The sequence below is a fragment of the Chelon labrosus genome (assembly GCF_963514085.1).
Source record: "Chelon labrosus genome assembly, chromosome: 14".
Taxonomy (NCBI): domain Eukaryota; kingdom Metazoa; phylum Chordata; class Actinopteri; order Mugiliformes; family Mugilidae; genus Chelon; species Chelon labrosus.
Genome location: NC_140347.1, coordinates 8,477,855 through 8,500,409, shown reverse-complemented (window position 1 = coordinate 8,500,409; position 22,555 = coordinate 8,477,855). Strand labels below are relative to the sequence as shown.

Below are 22,555 nucleotides of genomic sequence, written 5' to 3'. Positions count from 1 at the left end.
GGAAGATAAGAACGGTATTCCAGATGTACCACTCCCTAACGGGATCCAGTTCCTCATTCCTCATGCATTATTTTTTATGTAATTAATTAATAGGGATTAACGCGTTAAGGTCCCACCCTTAATAAATACACAAAACACTGAACAAAAGAAATGAAACGCAGTGAATGAAGCAAATAAAAGGTGGATGAGTAAGATTCTTTATTCGGGGAATTGAGGTTTTTATTTAAAGGTGAGTGTCTGGTTGTTAACAGACTCATGTGAATTTCAGGTGGACACCATCCAACTGTCGCAGCACTGTGATACTCATGCTCCCTCCCTCTCTTTCTCTCTCTCTCTCTTTCTCTGTTCAGGGCGGCCGAGCTGATGACGAGGACGGGCTCGGTTGTGACTCTGGAAGTGGCCAAGCAGGGCGCCATTTACCACGGACTGGCCACCCTCCTCAACCAGCCGAGCCCCATGATGCCCAGAGGTGAGACGAAACAGCCCCATGGGAAGTTTCTATTAGCAAAGCTGCATTTTTAAGTTTATTTTATACTTTAAACTCTCAATATAAGTTATACTTGATTTGTTTTTACAAAAATTTTATAGCTTAATGATCATTTCTAGGTCTTTTTGTGGATTTTTCATGCAAATATTTGAGTTGGGCTTCTCCAGTGTGAAGATTTGCTTGATTTATGTTTTAAAAAGTTGAATACTTTTGACTTTGGCGTGTTTTTCAGACAAAGAAAAAAAGTCTAAATAAGTGCAATGTATATTTTCTTTATTTTAGGACACATATCAGACAAAAAAAAACAATGCACTGATCAAGGTTAACAGTAATACACGTACTTCTAATACCTTAAAATCTTACTATAAGCCATTTGTTTGTTTTCTTAGTGATTTTGCAAGATTTTTTTAATCTTAATGAACATTTCTAGGTCTGAATCATTGCTGATTAATCAAATATTAGAATCAGCTGAAATGTTTGTGCATTTTTCATGCAAATATGTCAGTTATTCTCTAATTATTTCTTTTTAAATTGAATATTTTTGGCTTTGACGTGTTTTTCAGACAAAAAAAATAGCTGCTTATTGTATTTTATTTATTTTAGGAGACATATTAGACAAAAAAAACAATGCATTGATCAAATTTAACAGTAATGAACGTGCTTTTATTAGTTCTAATGCTTTAAAATCTCAAGTCAGAAGTTTTATATTTTCTAGTCAAATTTCTAACTTCTCCAGGCTAAAGATTTGCTGGTTGAATACAAAAAGTCTATTTAACTGCCAGTTATTACATTTTCTCTGTTTTAGGACACATAATATGGAAAGGAAACAATAGATTGATTAAATTTAACAGTAACAAATGTGCTTTTCTCCTTCTTCTACTTCAAACAGCTGTTTTTCATTGTCACTGAAAAAAAAAATCAGGCACAATAAAAGCCGTTTAGAAAGTTCACAGTCATAAATTTGGCATCTGAAACCCGCTGTTTTTCATCATTTAAAAGTCGTAATGAATGGGCTCTTGTTAGCGCCCGCTATTAGCCAGTAATGTAGTGTGTTAGGGACGGTGGACGGGAAGCAGACTCGTCCAGACAGTGCGTCCTTGTTGTCCTCTCTGTAGCGCAGTAAAAACCCAAGCGAGCAGACAGGAGGACATAATGAGTTTGTGGCCAGCGCCAGCTTACATGAAAAGCTGCACTCAGAGTTTACTGGGTTGTCTGGCTGTGTGCTGGTCTTTGTCTGTTGGAATGTGACCCCCGGGTTCATTAAGGAAGTCTTCGGGCCGGGCCCGTCTGCGGTCCGGGATGACGATAAGGGGGGGGGGGGGGGGGGTTCCTCCCAAAATTGTAACTGACCACGGAGAAGTTTGACCTGCAGACAGTGGAAGGAAGCTGGACAAGACAACAATTAAAATTTAAATGAACTTCACCGGTGACCTATGAGGCAGGGAGTCGGCCCAGATGTGATTGCCTAAACCACTCCTTCTCTCTCTCCTCCCTTAATTCAGCGTCAGACCGAGGCCGCGAAAAGAACGGGAAGTTGCGACCAAAGAGCGAAGGCTTCGAGCTGTACAACAACTCGGTTCAGAACGGCTCCCCGGAGAGCCCGCAGGCCGGCTGGGACTCTTACCCCGAACCAAAGAAGATGAGCGGCGAGGACCGGCTTCTCAAGAACCGGGCCGACCACCGCTCCAGCCCCAACGTAGCCAGTAAGTCCTCCGCTTTAGAAAACGCTCCCACGCCTCGATGCGCTGATAAACGAAAGCAGCTCGTACTCGCTTTTTCATCCTGCACCTTGACCTTTTTATGGCTTTATAGCCACAATCAAGTGTGCGCGTCCTCAGTTTGAAATAAATATCCAGACGTTTTCTTTCTGTGGTGTTTGGAGGAAAGACGTTTATGTCTGTTGAATGCTTTTGACAACTTTAATTAGCAGGTAGCTTAGTTTAACACGAGCCTGCTAACAGAGAGATGCATTGTCTTCGTTTGCAATTATCAATAAAGAGAAATTGTCTCTGGAAATTACGCAAACGGTCTTTTATTTGTACGGAAACAATGTGGTAATCAAGAATTATCCTGTATCCTCTCGTTGCAAGACCGTGCATCGAGTTTAGCTGTGCGTATAACAAACGAGAAGAGCTGCACAAAAGCAAAACGTGTGCAAGATGTGAAACTAGAGGGAAGATATTGTGGAAATGCAACAAATCTCTGCAACCAATGCAAACATTAGTTTGGAGTAAACTTGTTCTGAGACTGAAACATCATAAAAAATTAGTTGAAATCAAATCAGTAGCGACACCCAGCCTTAATAAGTAACACCTTACTACAGACTATTGTTTTATTCTCGCATAAAAACCTTTAACATCTGCTTCTCCTCTTTCAGATCAAGGCCAGAGTCCTGCAAACAAGTCGGTTTACCCCGGAGGACCTGGAACCAAGATCACGTCGGTGTCCACCGGCAACCTGTGTGCAGACGTGAGTAACCGGTGGCGTCCTCATGGGGAATGTTCCCACTCGAGGACACGCAGTATCTCGAACGGAGACGAGATTTTTCATACGCTTCATTTATTTATTCGTTATTTCCCAGGACGAGCCCTCTCCTCCCCGTCCAGAGGCCTACCCCATCCCCACCCAGACCTACCCCAGGGAGTACTTCACCATCCCGGCCTCCAAGAGCCAGGATCGGGTCGGTCCGGGACAGATTCCCCCTCAGCACTGGCAGGGCATGGAGGACAGAGACCGCCTCCCTGTGATGGACAACATGCACAACAACAGCATGCAGGTAGAGCAGCATGGGACGCACAGTGAAGCCACAGACGTCCAAACCACTGAGTCCAGCCCAGGATGTTATAATTTGTCTCTTTTCACGCCTGATACTCAGTGTTTTTATGTCCTGGCAGAGGATTAACCACTCACAGGAGGAGCTGCACCCGCCGCCAGGAAGCCTGAGGCCAGACGAGCGCATGCAGCCGCACTACCAGCAGGACTACCAGCACCGGGACCTGGACTACCAACACAGAGACGTTGACTACCAGAGAGGAGGTCCGCCTGGAGGTGAGGGGGAGCGGAGGCAGCAGCTGTGATTAAATAACAGATTACACAATCAGTTTTTCAGCATCCAAATGTTCCTCTAAAGTGTAATCGTGTTTGATATTATCATTCAGGATTACATAATACATTCGTCCTTTATCTGCAACCTTTGTCCCTGGAACAAAAAATGTGCTTTTTCTGTCCCCGTTGTGGAGACAGTTGAGCTTTTTATCTGAGCGTCTGCTGCTTTGTGCCCTCAGGTGTAGGAGGACCAGACCACTGGGCCCCACAGCCTCAGGTGTCCTCCTCACTAGAGTCCTCAACGTCCAGCCAGGAGCACCTCAACTTCTCGGCCTCCTCCTCCTCCTCCCTGAATAAGACCCCGAACCAGAAGACCGGCCCGGGCCGATGGAAGACGCCCAACGCCCCTCACGCCGTGCAGCCGCACTCGGCGCAGGCGCCATCCCGCTCCGACCTTCCCCCTCCTCCGCCGCCGCCTCCGGCTCCTTACCCGGACGCCTACGACCCGTACGACCCCCAGGCTGAGCTCCCTCTGCCGCCGCCTCCCGCCTCCGTCAACCCGGTCACGGCCCAACAGGCTGCTGACCGCAAGAAACGGGAGGAGCAGCAGCGCTGGTATGAGAAGGAAAAGGCTCGGCTGGAGGAAGAGAGGTGAGGGTTCTTTAAATGTTTTATTGCATTTATCAAGAGTACACACACCTATCTAGTCTTTTATGAGTATAATGTGATTTTCCAGAGAGAGGAAGAGGAGGGAGCAGGAGAGAAAGTTGGGTCAGATCCGGGCCAACCCCGTCATGCCCGTCCAGCCTCACAACAACGGAGGAACCATGCCTCCTCCTCACCACCAGCCTCCTATGGCCTCCGTGCCCCCGCCCCAGCCCTACCTTCCCCCTCAGCCTCAGCCTCCCCCTCCCCCATCCAGACCAGAGAAGCTGTCCAGCCTGCCTCGGTCAACCATACCTCCCCCCGCCAGTGCCTCCAACCCTGCCGGTAACACGTTAAAAACCAAAGAAAATGCTTAATGTTTATTTATTTCATATCAGTTTTTATAACACTGAGCTGTATGTCATGAAACTGCAGGCATGGACACGGTGATCAGGGAGCTGCTTCCACAGCAGCAGCCGCGGACCATCGAGAGGCGAGACCTGCAGTACATCACCATCAGCAAGGAGGAGCTGACGTCCAGCGACAGCTTGTCTCCGGACCCCTGGAAGAGAGACGCCCGCGAGAAGGCCGAGAAGCAGCAGCAGCTTCACATCGTGGACCTGCTGGACAAAGAGATCCAAGAGCTGCAGGTGAATGAGTTATTTAAAACATCCAGTAGAACAGGTACTTCTTTATTTTGCTAGAAATAAAAAGAAAATATACGAGCTAACATTGCAGTTTTGCTGTAGTTGTGAAAAACTACACTATTATTATATTTAAGTATATCTTGAAATGCTTTTCTGTCCCAAATGGTGAATTCATAAGGTTTACAAAAAAAAGTTTGATAAGTTATAAGTAGTACAAGAGTTCAGCAGCTGTTTGCACACGATTTAAAAGATTTACAAATAACGGAGTACCTCAGGGTTCTGTGCTAGATCACCTTTCATTTTTATTCTTGTACTTAAAACGTGCAAACTGGTTCTTACTTAGAACTTAGTTACTAAATATTCAGATAAACTAATATTTTTACAACAACATGATCATCGAGAAGGAATAAGCTGTAGACAAACTGGCCAGTTTATAGCTCTTCCGAGCTACTATTAGCTAAAGGACGAGGAGCCTTTTGTAGCTAATAGTGGCTCTTCCTCTACCTTAACTAATGTGCTTAGAAGTAAAAAGTAAAAAATTCAGTTTACACCATTGCACACATGATATATTTGCTCGGACATGCTGCAATTGGATGTCGTTATAAATCTTTTATAATTTTTTTTTGAATTAATTCAAATTTAGTGGCTGATTTCTAAATAAACGATGGAACTCGGTCCAACTCTGTTTTTCCAGGCGAAGCCGGAGCGGACGGCGGAAGAGAGCGACCGCCTCAGGAAGCTGATGCTGGAGTGGCAGTTCCAGAAACGGCTGCAGGAGTCCAAGCACAGCGACGAAGACGAGGAGGAGGAGGACGACGAGGACGTGGACACTATGCTGATCATGCAGAGGCTGGAGGCCGAGAAGAGAGCCAGGGTAAGATGGGTGGGTCAGCGATGGGTGAGGAAAGAGAAGACGTCGTCGTCGTCGTCTGAAAGGAGGAACAGTGTTTTAAAAAACAACAAGAGAGGAGAGGAAATGATATCGTGCAAAGGCTGCTTTGGCAAAAATAAAACTTTCTGACTTCTGTTTTTCGCGTGATATCACCCATCAGCTCAGAGTTCGCAAACAAAATTTTGTAGCTCGGTACACGAGGAAGGGCGAGCCGCAGGAAATCAGACTGATGGAGAGAAAAACAGAACCGCCTTTTCAAATGCTCGGGGGGCAGCTATGAATGTCCTGCAATGTGCATCTGCAACATGCTTCTGTCATCGCTTTGCCATGCTGAGCTGCTTAAACCTGATTGGCTGGAAGGGGGATGGGGGAGGTGGATGGGAGGATTCAAGGGCAGGAAGGCAGGTGGCAGCGTTTGGAAAAGCTGATTTACATCAGGCGGTTGTTTCTGACTTTTAGAAGTAACGAAGGACGAGATACGTGTGTGATAAGGCACCCTAACCATATCTGGGCACTACACACTAACATAGATGGAAAATGAATGAAATGTTTCAGGTAGGGTTATTATTATTATGAGTGTGACAGTGATGAGGGCCCCGTTCAGACCTGGTATTAATTAACATGCATCTTGAATGATCCAATCACAATTGGCCAGCTTCAAGGACCTTTGTGTTTAATCAAAATATGCACTTAAAGGGGAATTACCATTTTTTACAACCTGGACCTTATTTCTGGCATAAAATATGATCATTTACTAACCCATATAACTTTGGTGTAATTTGTAGTCGTTCGGACGATATTTAGATCAGTGTATATCCATATAGTGGGAGTGAATGGGGCACCGAAACGCAGCCACGAAATAACACATTCTCTGCCGTGAAATTCATTAATTTCATTAATATTTTGTTATGATATGCTAGTGCTATTCCCCATTGAGTCTGGAGTTACCTGTTGTCTATTCGTGGACGTACAGCAGTTTGTTGTTCTTTGGCCAGCTGTTCCTCTCTCTGCCTCCGCATCCTCAACCGTATACTCTGGCTCAAAACGGTAAAAATGGCGCTCAGAGATGACATCACCCAGGATGATGATAACAGGTAACTCTGAACTCAACGGGGAATAGCACTAGCGTATCATAACAAAATATTGGTGAAATGAACGAGTTTTGCGTCAGATAATGCGTTATTTAGAGGCTGCGTTTCGGTGCCCCATTCACTCCCACTATATGGATGTACGCGGATCTAAATATCATCCGAACAACTTCAAATGACACCAAAGTTATATGGGTGAGTAAACGATCGTATTTTATGCCAGAAATAAGGTCCAGGTTGTTAAAAACAGTAGTTCCCCTTTAAGTTAAGAAAGAAAACTTAAACAAAAACACTGCATTTGGAAAACAAAGTGTTGAAAACCTGAAAATCAACTCATATTTATTCTGGTTTATTCACTGAGCTCGATGTTAAAGCTGTAGGTCAGATGTTTTCATTTTACTGTATGTCCTCCCCCTTCCTTCTTCTATTTTCAGTTTCCTCCCCTCCTTTTCTTTTTGCTAATTATTTAGTCTGATCTCCTCTCGACCTTCCTTTTTCAATATTTGGGTTTCAGTATTTCCCTCCTCCTACCTCCTCCTCCTCCTCCTCCCCTCCCCCGTAATCCCCCCTCCTTCTCTCACTCTCTATTCTCTTCTTCTTGTTCTTCAGCAGCAGACTGCTGTCCCAGCTATCTCTGTTCTAGACTTGGTATGTTCTTCCTGTTAACGACGAGTATCCCGTCCCCTGCCCCCCTCCCCTCCCCTTACATCACTTCCTGTTTTCTGTCCGGGCTGCCCACCTGCCCGTGTTTCCTCTCTCTCTACCCACCCATCTTTCGGACTACTGTTGTCATTTCACTGGGGGTCAGGGGTTGATAGTCGGGGCTGGACCATGATTAACTACAGAGCAGCCGTCCTGGGATGCTTGATGTTGTCCGGCTGGGGAAGCTGTCCACCTCTTTGTCCACTCAAAACAAAACTGCTGTGGGGCGGAGAGTAAAGCTGCTGCTGCTGCTGCTGCTGCTGCTGCTTACAGATATCTAAACACCGGTGTTTGATTGACTCCACTAATAAACGCTTGTAGAGTAGCAGAGCTGAGGACGTTGGGACTCTTGTCAGCAGCGGTGTTTTGAGTGCACATCGAGGTGACGCCTGCATGGCTGAATGCATCGCAGGGACGTGTCCAGGGCGAGAGACATGCATGAGAGTCAGGCCTGTGCAGGGCCACATCATGATGTTGTCTTGTCCATCTGTCCATCCATTCATTCATTTGTGTGTGTGACCAGCTGAGCCTCTCTGTGTCCTTTCATTACAGGGTCTATTCAGCCAAAACACAAATATTCACATTATTTGTCACATGGTCGATAGATACGGTTAAGATTCATTTATTCAGGTTTTACGTGTCCATGTCTGAGAGTATCAGTGTAGAAGTGCGATAGAATTATGAATATAGTGAAAAAATAATAAATAAATAAAATAATGAAGTAAAATAATGAATGAGCATTGACCTTATATTTGGACTCAAATAATTTTTGATCAAATTATTTAAAATAACAAGACTTATTAGACTATATAATGACGTTTTTAATAAAAAATAAAATTAAAATAAGAAAATAGAAATTATTACAAATTTTAATAAATTAATGTTTCTTCAAAATATTTTTTTATTTTTTATTAATAAAAAAAACCCATAAGAAAATCAAAATAAATCCAACAATCCAAATAAAAATAGATAAAAATGTAGGATAACTACATACAACTATATTAGATATATAGACATATTGAATATTAAACAGTATATATTGTGTCCTATATAGAAAGATTATCTTTATTTACTAAATTATATTAATTCTCGTGTTTGGTTTGATAGATTTGCTGTATTTATTCAGGTTTTTAGGTTTCAGTGTCAGTTTTATTATAAAATAAAACTACAATACTAGTCAAGAACAAATACGTACAGATATATTAAAATAATGAAAAACAACATGTAAATATATGTCATATCTAATATAATAGTTGAAAATATAATCTCTTTTCAACTGTTTCACCAAATCATAGACAAAAAACTATTTTCCCACTTATCTCTTGTGTTTGAGAGCTTTAGTAATAAATAAATAAATAAATATTATGTAAGTTTTTCTAACTTTGCATTTAATATAGAAAAAATAAAATAAAAAACAAATAAATCCAAAACCTCTATGTCTTTATTTTTGCACCACAGACAAATGCAAAGAAATATATATTTTTTTTAAAGTTTCTTCACAGACTGATACCTTGAGTCTTGTGGCAGATTATGTTTGTTGGTTGAACTGACCCTTTAACCTCCATCCAGCCCAGATGAAACGGGTGTGTTTGTTTCGTTAACCACCACACTCCACCGTTCTCTTGTTTTGTGTTGGGGATGTTTATCCGAATGTTTCTGCTGCAGCCCTTTAAAGCTCACAGTTACTTCAGGTACGCTTGATTTATTCTTCTTCTCCTCTGTGGGAAAATAAAAATCAAGTTCACCTTAAGTAGCCAAAAGAGGGGCTTATTTTTAAAATGATTTCTTGCTCTGGTTGCTGTTGCTGTTGTTGTTGTTGTTGTTGTTGTTGTTGTTGTTGCATGTTGGTGTCTGCATGTTCATGCCCGTGTTGTGCGTTTGCAGTGCACGCCGCTCTCAGGATCAGCCCTGAGAGACGAACACAGCCTACCGCACATCAAACAGTTGAACAGAGACGACAGGGATGTTACCACGAACGACATTCGCTCCACGTCGCGGCTAACTGTTTTTCTGTCTGTGCCGCGTTCAGCTGCAGGACGAGGAGCGGCGGCGTAAGCAGCAGCTGGAGGAGATTCGCAAGCGGGAGGCGGAGGAGCGAGCGAAGCAGGAGGAGGAGAGGAGGTGGAGGGAGGAGGAGAGAGCCAAGCGAGAGGCCGAGGAGAAGGTCGGTCTGTCTGTATGTGACGCTGTCGGCGTTTCACTTTAGAGTTTATTATACTGTCATACGTTAGTGAGTCAGACTTTAGGTGAGGTGCAGGAATCCTCCGGGCTTAGACCGATATGCTGCTCTTCTTGTTTTGTTTGTGTCAGGAAAATCCTTTCAAATGTGTTTGAATCCTCAGGGATTACTGTGAATCCCCACTAAGAACCAGACTACACCCCGTTAATCCAGTTCAATCAACTGTAATTCTCAACAAGTAAAGACAAATTGCAGGGAGATGTTTCCAGACTTTAAGCTAAGCTACGCTAACTGGCTGTCGCTGTATTTATTTTACAGATGTGTCAAATCTTCATCATGAAAATAACATGAAATAACGAAATAGAAAACGTTTAATTTGCTAAACATTTCAGATTATTGACTTTTAAGAAACGAAGCAATAGTTTGAACAGAGTGTTTTGAAGCTCAGCGTGGCGCCTGCGGCCTCCGCCATCTTGGCTCAGCTCCACCTAATGCTGCGGTGCCCGTTGACGTCGTTGGTGGCATAATTTAAAATCTGATTAGATTCCAATGTACCAATTCGATTCATTAGCAGTTAGAGCAGGGGTGTCAAACTCATTTTAGTTCAGGGGCCTTGATGTCAAGGGGGCTGGACCAATAATACAACATCGTATTTACCTATAAATAACGACAACTCCAGATGTTTCTCTTTGTTTTAGTGCAAAGAAGAACATCATGATAATGTTTACATTTAACGACTGGACATTTCTTAAGAAAAAGAAATGCAATTTCTGTTTAGTTCTAGGTCTCAGTGTTGTGTTATGTCCACAACTCTTACTAAATCTGTGTTGGGAATAGCAATTACTTCTATTGGAAAAATTGCAGTTAATTTCTTCAGTGTAATTTTGCAATTCGCGGGCCAAATTAGACCCTCTGGCGGGCCGGTATTGGCCCCCAGGCCGTATGTTTGACATGTATGGTTTAGAGATATTTGAGTTTTGGAACAATTTTACTTAAAAAAAGAACTAGTGACGTCCCTGGTTCCAGAGATTTGCGACATATCCACAATATTTTAAAACTAGTTTCACAATCTAGTCGGCTTCTGTCACGTTTTGAATCTTCCTCACACTTGGACTCATCTCTTTTTTTTTTTTAAGATTGCTAATGAGAGGATGCAGGAAATGCAAAATTTATGAATTAAAGGTCAGATCTTTTTCAAATCAAAGTGGATTTTATTAAAAATAGAGTGTTTTTGCTCTGTTGCCTCTTATGTAAACAGAACCAAGGCCAAGAATATTGGTTTGTCACTGCCTATTCTAATTATTACCTTCCTTATAATAACAAAAGTGGTTAAAACAAAGCATTGTACGATTGGTTTAATCTGTAAAAATCCGACATATCGGTCTAACCCTTGAATCTACAGTAGATTTACACTTGATGCACACTTTACTGTCAAATAGAATTCATTTCTTCACACAGTAACTCATGCACTGAGCCTCAGTTTGGATGTTTTTAGACCTTTTTTGGTTATTTAGTGTAGAATAATTGACTCCACATCTGCTCTATAACAGTAAAGTGTGCAGCAACTGAAGGAGAATGAATACTTTCCAAAGCATCTGTACATATATGTATGTATATTTATATATTTATAACTTTATTTATGACCATGCTTTGCTATAATGTAAGTATTTTAATTTTAAATGACCGGTGGTCTGGTCAGGTGTTCACCCACCCACCCTCATGTCTTCTGTGTCACATCAGACATGTTTTTATCTTCGTGTCCATTGACTTCACCGTCACTCTGGTGCGTCTGTCCCGTTTGCTGAAGACGTCTGAACAGACCACCGGCCGTTTAAAAGAGATTTATTCTAAATGCTTAATTATAATCGTATCATATCGAGCTAAAGTTACGATTAGCTGAAGGTTAAACTGTAGTCAGGAGTGTGTTATGACTGTTTTACTGCTGCTGTTTAGTGTTTTATTATGAAGTTGCATGTCGTCATCCTGTGCACCCCTCCCCCCTCCCCCCACCCTCTGTGACGTGTTGCCGTGTCATGTGACCCACCTGTGTGAAGCATGGGACTCCCATTGTGTCGTTGTCGGCGTCTGTCGGGAAGTTTCAGTTTATTTTGAAGCAGTTATGATTTCGTGAGGTTTTTTTTTACGTTGTTTATTTTATATTTCTATGTTATCATTCCATCCAGCATCGCTTCAGAGAATATGTTAAGGGAAATGCCGCCCACCCTCCCAACCACCCCCCCACCCTTTTTATTATATATCCACTTCATGCACACGCCCACACATGCAGAGAGTCAAATCAATTTGCACCCGTCCGCCTCATACCCGCCCTACCGCCCATCCATACTGTACACATTCACTCATTCAAACCCCACACACCCACTAATCCCCAACCCCCCCCAAGCCAGGTTCTTCAGATTCCCTCCGGGGGCCGTCCCGAACAGAACCACACAGCAAGTACACATTATCTGTTTGAGGCCGTCGTCTCCGCTCGGCCCCCGACAGATCTTCGACACATGAAACGGAACCGAGAAAACTGAGAGACAGAGAGAGAAATTAAATACATGCGAAGACTTCAGACGCAACCCGAGATTGAGCACATGCGACCCCGGAGCAGCAAAAACCCACGAAAATCCAAACACATCGCCTCAGTGTAGCTCCATCTAGATACTGGAGACAGGGTGGGCTGGAAACTTAAACACCGACCCACAAACCATACGATATAAACTCTGAGAGACGAACATATAGACTGAGAACACATGAAAAAGCCCCGGTTGGTGAGGGAAGGGGAGACGGTGGTAGACAGGAAAGTTTTAGACGGGACAGTTTTATCTAGGTTCTTTATTTCTTTATTATTATTTTTTTTAGATTTAGATAAATTTTAGATTTTTTCTGAGATCAGATTTCAGTTTAGGACCTTCAGGTTGCATCGGTGTCAGCTTGTGGACACGCTAAAGAAGTTGTAGGATCGAGTCGAGCTCAGGGGCCTCATTTGTGAAATTCTTAACGCTTAAACTGATTTATATAAAGTGGTATACGGTAGATTTAAAGAGAGAAAGCAGATCAAATCAGAGCAAATAAATTTAAATGATTAAAAACTGTGTCATTTGCACATGTTTAGGAAATATTTAGATCTGCGTATATCCATATAGTGGGAGTGAGTGGGGCACCGAGACGCAGCCTCTAAATAACGCATTATCTGCCGCAAATTTAATTTCACCAATATTCTGTTATCGTACGCTAGTGCTATTCCCCGTTGAGTCCGGAGTTACCTGTTATCATCATCCGGGGTCTGTAGACTGACCTACAGACCCCGGATGATGTCTTCTGACCTGGATGATGTCATCTCTGAGCGGAGTGCGCACCCGTGACAGTCGGCTTGTTTACCTGTAATTTGCTACTGCTATGGTTCGTCATCAACCTCTAAAAACTAGCTGTAGGGAATCATAGGTGAACAAGCCGACCGTCACGGGTGCACGTGCCGCTTCATTGGCGAAATGAACGAGTTTCACGGCAGATAATGCGTTATTTAGAGGCTGGTTCTCGGTGCCCCAATCACTCCCACTATATGGATATATGCTGATCTAAATATCTCCTAAACGAGTGCAAATGACACAAAAGTTATATGGGTGAGTAAACGACCGTATTTTATGCTAGAAATAAGGTCCAGGTTGTAAAAAAACAGTAGTTCCCCTTTAACTTTCCTGTTTCCCAGGTATTCTTTTAAATGATATATTATGACTAAATAAAAAAAATATAAAAGTAAAGAGTAAAAAGAAAAAGAAATACATGGCTATTAAGAATTTAAACTTTAAAACTTCAAAATCTCACTTGACATTACCAAAAACTTACATTAAGACCTACTTTCTACCATCAGCTGATTGAGAAAATAAATAAATATTATGCGTTTTTATTTTGCATTTTATAAATGAGGCCCCTGACCCAGGACCAGTAGCTTCAGTTGTCTGTGCTCAGGTTTAGTTTAGAGTCTTGGAGCTGGTTGTGTTTGTCCTAGAAGACGTCTTGAGTAGCTGTCCAGGTGTCTCTGAGTAGCCAGTAGGTGTCCAGTGTTGGTGAGAGCCAATGAGAGCGGGGCTTACTAACAGGTTGTCCCCCCCCCTCCTTCAGAGGAGACAGGAGGAGGAGTACTACACTCGCCTGGAGGCCGAGCGGCGCCGGCAGCACGAGGAGGCCGAGAGAAAGCTGCTGACGCCTGACGACCCGGCCGGTCTGTATCGGCCCCCGCTGCCCCGGGATTACCAACCCGCCGCCCCCCACAACCCTACTAACACCCCCCCGCCCCCCCCACAGAGAAACGCCTCCTACCTCAAAACCCAGGTGGTCTCCCCCGACACGGTCTACACCGCCAAGTTTGTCTCCTACGCTGGCGATGAGGAAGACGATGAGGAAGTGATGGAACCCAGAGGCGGCGGCGGCGACCAGTCAGGTCAGGTGAAGCTATCGGCGACCCGGAAGTCGTACGGCGACCTCCCGGCCTCCGCCAATAACACCAGGCCTCAGCCGCCGCCCACTGCGCGCAAGCCCCGCCCGCTTTCCGACGGCATCTTCCTGTCTGGCTCGTTCCAGCCGCCGGTCAACAACTCCAACAGTACAGGCCCCCCCCTTCCTGCCAAACCCAGCTCCATGCCCCCCGGAGGCTCTAAAGGTAGAACCAGAGAGAGAGGAGAGAGGAGTCAGGCTCGTCTCGGCGCCCTCTAAAGCTCCCATACCTCCCTCCCTCTCACTCATCTCTTCATTTACTCCCCCCATCCCGTCCTCTCATGGTTCAGTTCTATTTTATGTTCCTTTATGACCTTGTTTCTCCTCAAAGGGGCCATTTCATTTCCAACGTTTTTCCTCTTTTACATGTTTCTCCAGATTTTTTCAAAATCCGTGATTCTGTTTTTATATATATATATATATGTGGAAATTTTCCCTCCCTCTCCTCTGAACAAATTAGTTTTTTTGTGTTAGTTTGTTTTGAACACCTCCTCTTTGTAATTTTTTTATGTCCTCCTCATCTTCCTCCAATCAAATCCCCCCCACCACCTCCCCCTTTTCTTCGATCAGCACTAGAGAAACAGAAAAAAGCAATCGATAATCACGCCACCACCTGTTTTTGCTGCAGATTGAATTGAGACCCATCAGAGCCAATCATAGTACTGTTGGTGTTGTCGCTCGCCGCCTCCTTTGTGTCTGGTTGGTTGCTGCTTGGGATTTTAAGTGGGACGGACGGGAGGGGGCGGGATCATCCTACCTGCCCCCCTTCCTAACCCCCAAACCCCCCCGTTGCGCTGCTTAGTGGTGTTGGCTTTAAAGGGAAGGAGACACACCATTGGCTTCTCACACCCATCAAACCACTGGATTGAAAACTCATCATCTCATAACCATGCACACGGCAGCAGTGCGCTGAGTGGAACGAGCTCTTCTTTGTCTGCGGCTGTTCAAAAAGGCTTCACGCTGCCCCCTAGTGGTAGATATCAGTAACGGCTGCTTTAATGGTCACAACCGAGGGCCACGGCTCCTTCTTTATCACCACTATTATTATTAAAATAATCTTCCTCAAATATTAAACAGAGCGGCCAGATCTTTCATCAAGATATGCATCTTTTCCACCACAGGAGAGGTCGCGCTGCAGTCAACCTCCCAAAATATTCAGCCCAGATAACACAATATTTATTCTGCATTTTCGTAGCTCTGGTGTTCAACTCGAGAGGTCATTAGAAAACATAAAATATGAAGCTTTTACTTTTCCTCTGTCCTCTAAAAATTGAGCAACTAACCTTTAAATGCAGCTTAAATAGAGCGAGAGGTTTAAGTTTCTTCTGCTTCTGTTAGAAAAGTTAAAAAATAAGAACAGAGAAAATGATTAATCCTTAAATTAAGGCGTCCCTATTGAAACTAAAGCATCCTAGAGGTAGGAAAAATGTCAAATAAAGCCGACTCTCGGTGCGCTTCATGATTTTTATCCCGTTTTAATAAATGTTAAAAGGCACCGGACACTAGTGTAATTCAAAGGTGTCCAAATTTCACATTTTCTTCTTCAGTAGGCCTCTAAAAAGTATTCAGTCAAAGCAATAACCCTTTAAATAAAACTAAATATGCAGCAGGATGATGAAGATCAGAGATTTAACCTCAATAATTTGAGTTGTTATTGTATTTGATCAGAAGTTTAAGTTTTGTCTGTAAGAAAACTAAAAGGTTTTTGTAGAGAAAGTGATTATTTGTTAAATTAAGGTGGCAAGAAAGTGTTAGCTCTGAAATTAAGGCGTCATACGGTTAGTGAAAATGTCAAATCAGGTAGAGCCTTGTAAATTTTAAATAAAATACTGAACACATGATGAAATGATAAAAAACTAAACTTAAATCTCACAAATTGCTTGTTTTTTTAAACATTTTTCTCCAACTTTATGTCGTTTTTGTTCCTGATCGGGCCTCTAAATGATTCTAACAGAACAATTATCCTTTTAATTAAACTAAATATGCAGCATTTTGATGATTAAACCTCAGTTCTCGTCTAAAATCGACTAAAATCTGTTCGTTACACTTACTGGATGTTTTTGAAGAATAAAAACCTGATTTCTCAAAGTGTCATTATTGAAAGTAAAGCATCGGACAGGAGTGTAAAAAATTCTTAAAAATCAGTGGACACTGGTGTAACTCAGAGGTGTTCAGTCTGTTAGTTAATGTTAAAAACTCAAGTTAAATCTCATTTATTTACTTATTTTTCACATTTTCGTCTCAAATTATAATTTTTTTTCTTCTAAAAAAATAATTAATTACAAAACAGTTAGCCTTTAAATTAATGTAAATGTTCAACATGTGATGATTGGGACCAAAATAGACGCTGATAATCTTCTGACAGTGATTAAAAAGTATCTGGAGCTCTCAATACTGAAACTAAAGCGTCTTATAGGACGGTAAATTATCAAACGTTTCCTCCGTCGGGAAGCAGCGACGCAGTTTGAACATCCTCAGACAAACGGAGCTGGAGCTGCAGCACAGATCTTGAATCAGTTCCTGAGGAGGTTCCCGCCTCCACCTCCTCCTCCACCAGCCTCCTCCATCTCTGCTGCTGCTGCTTATTGATAAACACACCCGGGACCTCACGGGAACTTTGTGTTGCGCTCCCACTCAAATTAAAGAAATCATCTCAATCCCACCCATCCCCCGATTCCCCCCAACTAATGCCCCCTCACTCCCTCCCCTCCCCCACCTCCACCTACCTCAATCACCCACCTCCCCCCATGGAATAAAATCTGCATGCGTCACCATCACACTAAACACACACTGCACTCTGGCTGCCAGCGGCTCGGCCCCGGTTAACCGGCTTGATGTCTATTGCTTTTTCCTGCCTGTGCGTAGCTTCCACCAGGCTGCTGTCCTTTATTTATTTACTCTATTATTTCTATCTTTTTCTGCCTGTCTTTGTCTCAGTCTGTCTGTCTGTCTTGTCTGTTGATGTTGATAACTTTCCTCCTCCTCCTCCTCTTCGTTCGTGCCTTTGTCCCGTGTCTCGTTCTCGGCTCTAGTCGGCTGACCCCGGCTGTCCTTCTCATTTCGTGCGTCTCTTGCTGTCCTAACGCTGCTGCTTTACTAAAAACACTACGACTCCCACAGGGCATTGCGGCAGGTTCAGGCGGCCGAAAACGGGCACCTGAGTCTCTCCGCCATCCCACGATGATATGACTCTTGAGAATGTATTATTTAAATGAGTGTGATTTGTTTCAGCCGGCAGCTCCAGGAGCTTCATGAAGCCGTGAAATATTGACAAATCTGAGATTACTTTCAGAATAAAACCACGAGAAAAAGACGCACAAACTGGAGAAAGCTGCAAAAAACACAGTTACACTTTATAATATAACTACACACTATGAAGCATTAGTAAATACTTTTATAAAGCATCACTCCTACATTAAATGTAACTACACGTCACGGCAACGCAGACCACAAGGGCTGTGATTGGTCCGTTTGGTAGTAGAGTGTTTCCGCTTTAGTATTTCCAGCAGATTCTCCATCTACACATTTTTCTAATTGGTAGTTTTGGATCAATAAAGATGGAACACATGGAGGAAAGGTTAACTGAGGAGGTTCAGAGATACAAACATTTGTACTACTCATCTTCGGCGAAATTTCAGCGAAAGTTTCAGTCGCCATTGTTGAAAGTGAAGCAGGAAGTAGAAACAAAAATGAACCCGACTGTCAAAAAAGACACAGCGCCGACTAGTGTTTGGGAGGTGTTGTTACAGAGCGGCGTAGGCTACATACGTAAGTCACGGCGTCTATGTCCCGCAGTACCTTAAAAGAACCTTTACTTTACTAAATATTAGTTTATCATTTATAAACTAAATATATAAAGTAGTTATTAAGGTTATTTAACCTTTTAAAACTGAATGTGACGCAGGTGAGAAATGTGCGCAGGTGCACTTTAGATTACCATAATTATGTCAACGTTTACGCCATCAAAAACAAATCCATATTGCACTTTCAAGTCAACATGGTGTCATTATGGTATTTTCACTTGCTCCTCTCCTCCCAGTTAAGGTTATTACATTACTCATATCTCTATATAACCTGCAGTAAATTATAACTGCCAAATAAAGATTAAAGTTTCATGTATTCTAGAAAAATGGGTAAAACCATTTACTCACAGGACATTTCCTGACCTTTTTATTGTTAAAATAAACAAAAAGTCATTAGAGGCAAAGGTGTTAAAGGGTTATTAAACTACTTATACATCTTATTATATACACTTGTTCTTATAAACGGTTTATAAACATATATTTACTGTAATTCATGGTTAATTCAGGTAGTAATGAAACATTCAGTGGTTGTTGGTGAACTGTTTCTGAGCTCATCTAAATGAAGGAGATTTATAGAAAACGAGATGTATAAATGTTTAAATGGTTTATTAATCGTTTCCACTTTATAAATGATCTTATAATACTTTAATATTTAATTTATAAAAATAATAAACTGAAAATCCAGTTATTAAAAATGTTCTCGAGATGCCGATGAATAAAGAATAAATCATTTATAACTATCTATGAACTAATGTGTATTAATGTAGGAGTGATGCTTTATAAACGATGAAGTATTTACTAACGCTTCATATTGTGCAGTTACATTATAAAGAAGTATGAATCCATTGGCCTCAAACAGCAAAAGAAAAACAGTCCCAACCTTTTGAGAATCCTTCAAACTCCAGAGGATGAATGAAGAATTCTTTTCAGTGGCAGCTCCAGAAGTATGAAGTATAATTTTCATGTGCTGGCTGCTCTCAGGAATGTTTCTGGCCTCCAACTAGGGCTTGTTTCCCTGCGGTTACTTTGTTCTCTGCCAGTTTGTGTTTATGTGGTTTGAGGTTGAAGTGGGACCCGGGGGTTTGATCCCGTCCCAAACTACACTTCAACCAACCCAATCTCCCACCCGCCCGCCGCTGCTTCGGCTCTGTAAAAATCCCCCAAAGAAGAAGAAAGAGCTCAGGAGCTGCCAGCCGGATAAATCCTTCTGGGTTTAAACCCTGTCACTGCGTCTGCGTCTGAACTGCACCAACACGCCCTCCAGTCATTATCTGAAACACAAGACCTGCGTGCAGCTGGACTGAAGCTGAGTTTTTATGTTCAACACCACCGAGCTGAGACCGTCCTGTCAGTTTTATTTATCTATTAATTCATTTGATAGGGACGGTGCACATTAATGAACATCTATCAGACAGGAATAGACGTAAATATGCCAGATTATAGAAACAATGCTAATTAGCATCCATAGAAACAAGATAAGACATAGGACAGGACAGTAATGGATCAGAGGACATTACTTAGAAGATAGAAGTCAATGGTTACAAGACTGGTTTGCTTTCAACCACTGCTTGAGTAGTAGCCTATAGAGCAGAATATTATATATCCCATGATGAGGCTTCAACCTTCCTAGTCTAGTACATCTAACTGACTAGCATCTGAAGTTAGCATCTTGTAGCAGCTGGAAAATCTCACGGCTTTTAAGGATGAGGCTGATTTGGATAAAATCTCCATATGGTTAAATGGTTTGGAGCTGAAGTTGTGAAATAGTTTCCAACTTAGACATAATGACTTTATTTTATTTATGTCCTGAGGGACAAACGACCTCCTCAACCTGTCTGTGGAGCAGCAGTAGAGGCTGGTGGACAGTGTTCATGATGGACCAGAGCTTCTTCAAGGTCCACTGATGTCAGGGTCTCCAGCTCTGTCGCCACCACAGAGTCCTCCTTCTCTATCAGCCTGTCCATCATCATCATCTCAAGATGATTTCATCCCGTGGACTCTTTGAGCAGACGTTTGGATTCCCATTAACTTAATCCAGAGTGTTGCTGCAGTTTAGAAAGACGCAGTGGACTAACATGGGCTCAGAGGTCCAGGTCGCCTTCTTCATGTTCAACCCACCGGCTCCTCTGCTTCGTATCTTCTCTAAATATCTTTATAAATGTTTTATCTTGTGTCCAGCTCTGGTTTTAAATGACTAAGAGCAGACAGAGAGGATTAAGGACTGTTGGACATGTTTGACGGTGACCTGGGCCTCAGACGCCTCCAGACACTTCCACAGACCACGGTGCTGCTTCAGAATGGCCTTTGAACTGCTCTGGTTAACGCTGCCTTCCTCCTCCTCCTCCTCTTCCTCCTTGGCTTGCTGCTCTAGTTTAATCTGAACGCTTCTTTCTTCTCCTCCTTCCTTCCTTCCTTCCTGCTCAGGCTGGTCTGTGGAGAAAATAATACAAGTGGAGAGGAGAGAAGCTGCTGGGATCAGTTTAAACGTCTCTGAGGAGATCAAGACGACAGTAGATGGATGTCTGCACCCAGCAGCTTCTCTCTCTCTCTCTAGGATGATTTTAAAGTTTTTTTTGAACATGTCTTGATCGATGCTGACTCATGTTCTGCTGCTCTGTCTCGTCTGCTGCTCGTCTGCTGCTCGTCTGCTGCTGCTCGTCTGCTGCTCGCCTGCCGCTGCTCAACCCGGAAAACAGGATTTAACTCGTACACTGGAAACTCGGCAGGAGTTGTAGGAACAGGAGAAGTCTACAATGACCCGAGGGACAAATGGGCGAAGAGGTGAGCGCTCTTGTTACACTCATTTAAAACTGCTCTCTTCCTCCTTTTAACCTGCGGATGCTGCAGATTATATTTAATCTTCCGGCTGCCTCCGTAGTATCAAGAGGATATTTATTCTTCTTTCTTTTAGTTTCTTGATAGATTCACGTCATCTGTTAAACGTGACCTCCACAGGGTTTAATTTGAGGATGTTCAGTTTAAAGTTTAAAGTCATGAGACGCAAAAGCATCAAATACAAAGAAGGGAAACTGGAATCAGACGATGCTGGTTCTCTGCTGGTAATCAGAATAAAAATGTCTCAATCAGAATAAAGTCTTTAATCAGATATAAAAAAAATGACTCAGATTAAGATGGATACATGGATGAATGATGGACGGATGGATTGATGGATGGATGGATGATGGATGGATGGATGGATAGATGATGGATGGATGGATGGATAGATGATGGATGGATGATGGATGGATGGATGGATGGATGGATAGATGATGGATGGATGGATGGATGGATGGATGGATGGATAGATGATGGATGGATGGATGGATGGATGGATGGATGGATGGATGGATAGATGATGGATGGATAGATGGATGGATAGATGGATAGATGGATAGATGATGGATGGATGGATGGACAGATGGATGGATGGATGGACGATGGATGGATGGATGGATGGACGGATGGATGGATGATGGATGATGGATGGATGGATGGATGGATAGATGGATGATGGATGATGGATGATGGATGGATGGATGGATGATGGATGGATGGATGGATGGAAAACCAAACAATACAAGACATATATAGAGGATAAACTGTACAGATGCCTCATTAACAAACAAGGCATGTTTATCTTCTTGTTATTTATCTGTAGCTTTAATATCAGGAATAAACCGTTACTATTTAATTCAGCTCAAGCTCTCGTAGCTAACCTCTCAGACTGATCCACGTCAGCCGCTGGTTGACCGTTGTGCCTCTGGTCTTGTGCTGCAGCCAGGAGCAGGAGAACGCGAACCCCGGCGGCGCTCCGGAGAGTCTGACCTTCAAGGAGCGCCAGCGTCTCTTCTCTCAGGGGAAGGAGGTTTCCAACAAGGTCAAGGCTTCCCGCAAACTCATGGAGCTGGAGAACGAGCTCAACACCAAGCAGTAGGGGCCGAGCCTTTCTCCTCCCAGCGCCACCTTAACGCCGCCGCCACAGCCGCCGCCGCCCTCGCTGCAGCAGCGTTAAGGTGCTCCTGGGAAAAATAAAAGAAAGGGTGGAGATAGCCGGCCTTCCTTTACGCCCCCAACACTGACCGTCTCCTCCTGTTCGTCTTGTCCCACCCCCTCCCCCTCCCCTCTTCTTTTATTTTTATTTTAAACATCGAGTAACTGGACCAGTCACTTTTTTAATTTTTTCTTTTTTTTTTTTTAGTTTTTGACGATATCGTTGCAACAGGAGAGACGTTTAAAAATTTCTTCCCCTCGTTTAAAGTCTGTCAAAGATATATAATGATAAAGCACTGTAAAAAAGTTTTAATTCTATCTAATCTGAGAATCTCACGACAGAGGGGGATATATTTTTGTTTGTAAAATGGTTCTTTGCGGGGCGGGTGGGGGAGGGGAGGGGAAGGGGCGCCAGGGTCGGAGAAAGGTTTATTCTCATTTAAAAGAATTTTTAAATAGCTTACTGAACTATTTTATGGTGTTATTTTATGCTCTTCTTCTTCTCCTCCTTTTTTTTTCCTGCATCATGATGTTTTTCACACTAATTCCTTCCTCCTAGCAGAAACGCCCGAGGTTGAGC

The 22,555-nt window shown here is 43.0% G+C and overlaps 1 protein-coding gene across 4 annotated transcripts in view; it reads left to right on the top strand.

Moving 5' to 3' along the window:
- The window catches only part of afdna (afadin, adherens junction formation factor a), a gene marked incomplete at its 3' end in the record, with an annotated part of 118,714 nt that extends 96,360 nt beyond the window's left edge, over positions 1-22,354 (top strand). For 2 of the 4 annotated variants that reach the window (XM_084560061.1, XM_084560059.1), the window contains 13 exons: positions 351-469; positions 1,990-2,190; positions 2,865-2,956; positions 3,069-3,263; positions 3,382-3,535; positions 3,772-4,183; positions 4,269-4,522; positions 4,613-4,827; positions 5,519-5,698; positions 9,536-9,670; positions 13,811-14,348; positions 20,682-20,766; positions 21,763-22,354. In XM_084560061.1, the coding sequence (XP_084416187.1) occupies positions 351-469; positions 1,990-2,190; positions 2,865-2,956; positions 3,069-3,263; positions 3,382-3,535; positions 3,772-4,183; positions 4,269-4,522; positions 4,613-4,827; positions 5,519-5,698; positions 9,536-9,670; positions 13,811-14,348; positions 20,682-20,766; positions 21,763-21,919 (2,737 nt within the window). Of the gene's footprint in view, positions 1-350; positions 470-1,989; positions 2,191-2,864; positions 2,957-3,068; positions 3,264-3,381; positions 3,536-3,771; positions 4,184-4,268; positions 4,523-4,612; positions 4,828-5,518; positions 5,699-9,535; positions 9,683-13,810; positions 14,349-20,681; positions 20,767-21,762 lie in introns of all 4 variants that reach the window. The other 2 variants (XM_084560060.1, XM_084560062.1) reach the window with 2 other exon arrangements.
- Between the last annotated feature and the right edge of the window lie 201 nt (positions 22,355-22,555).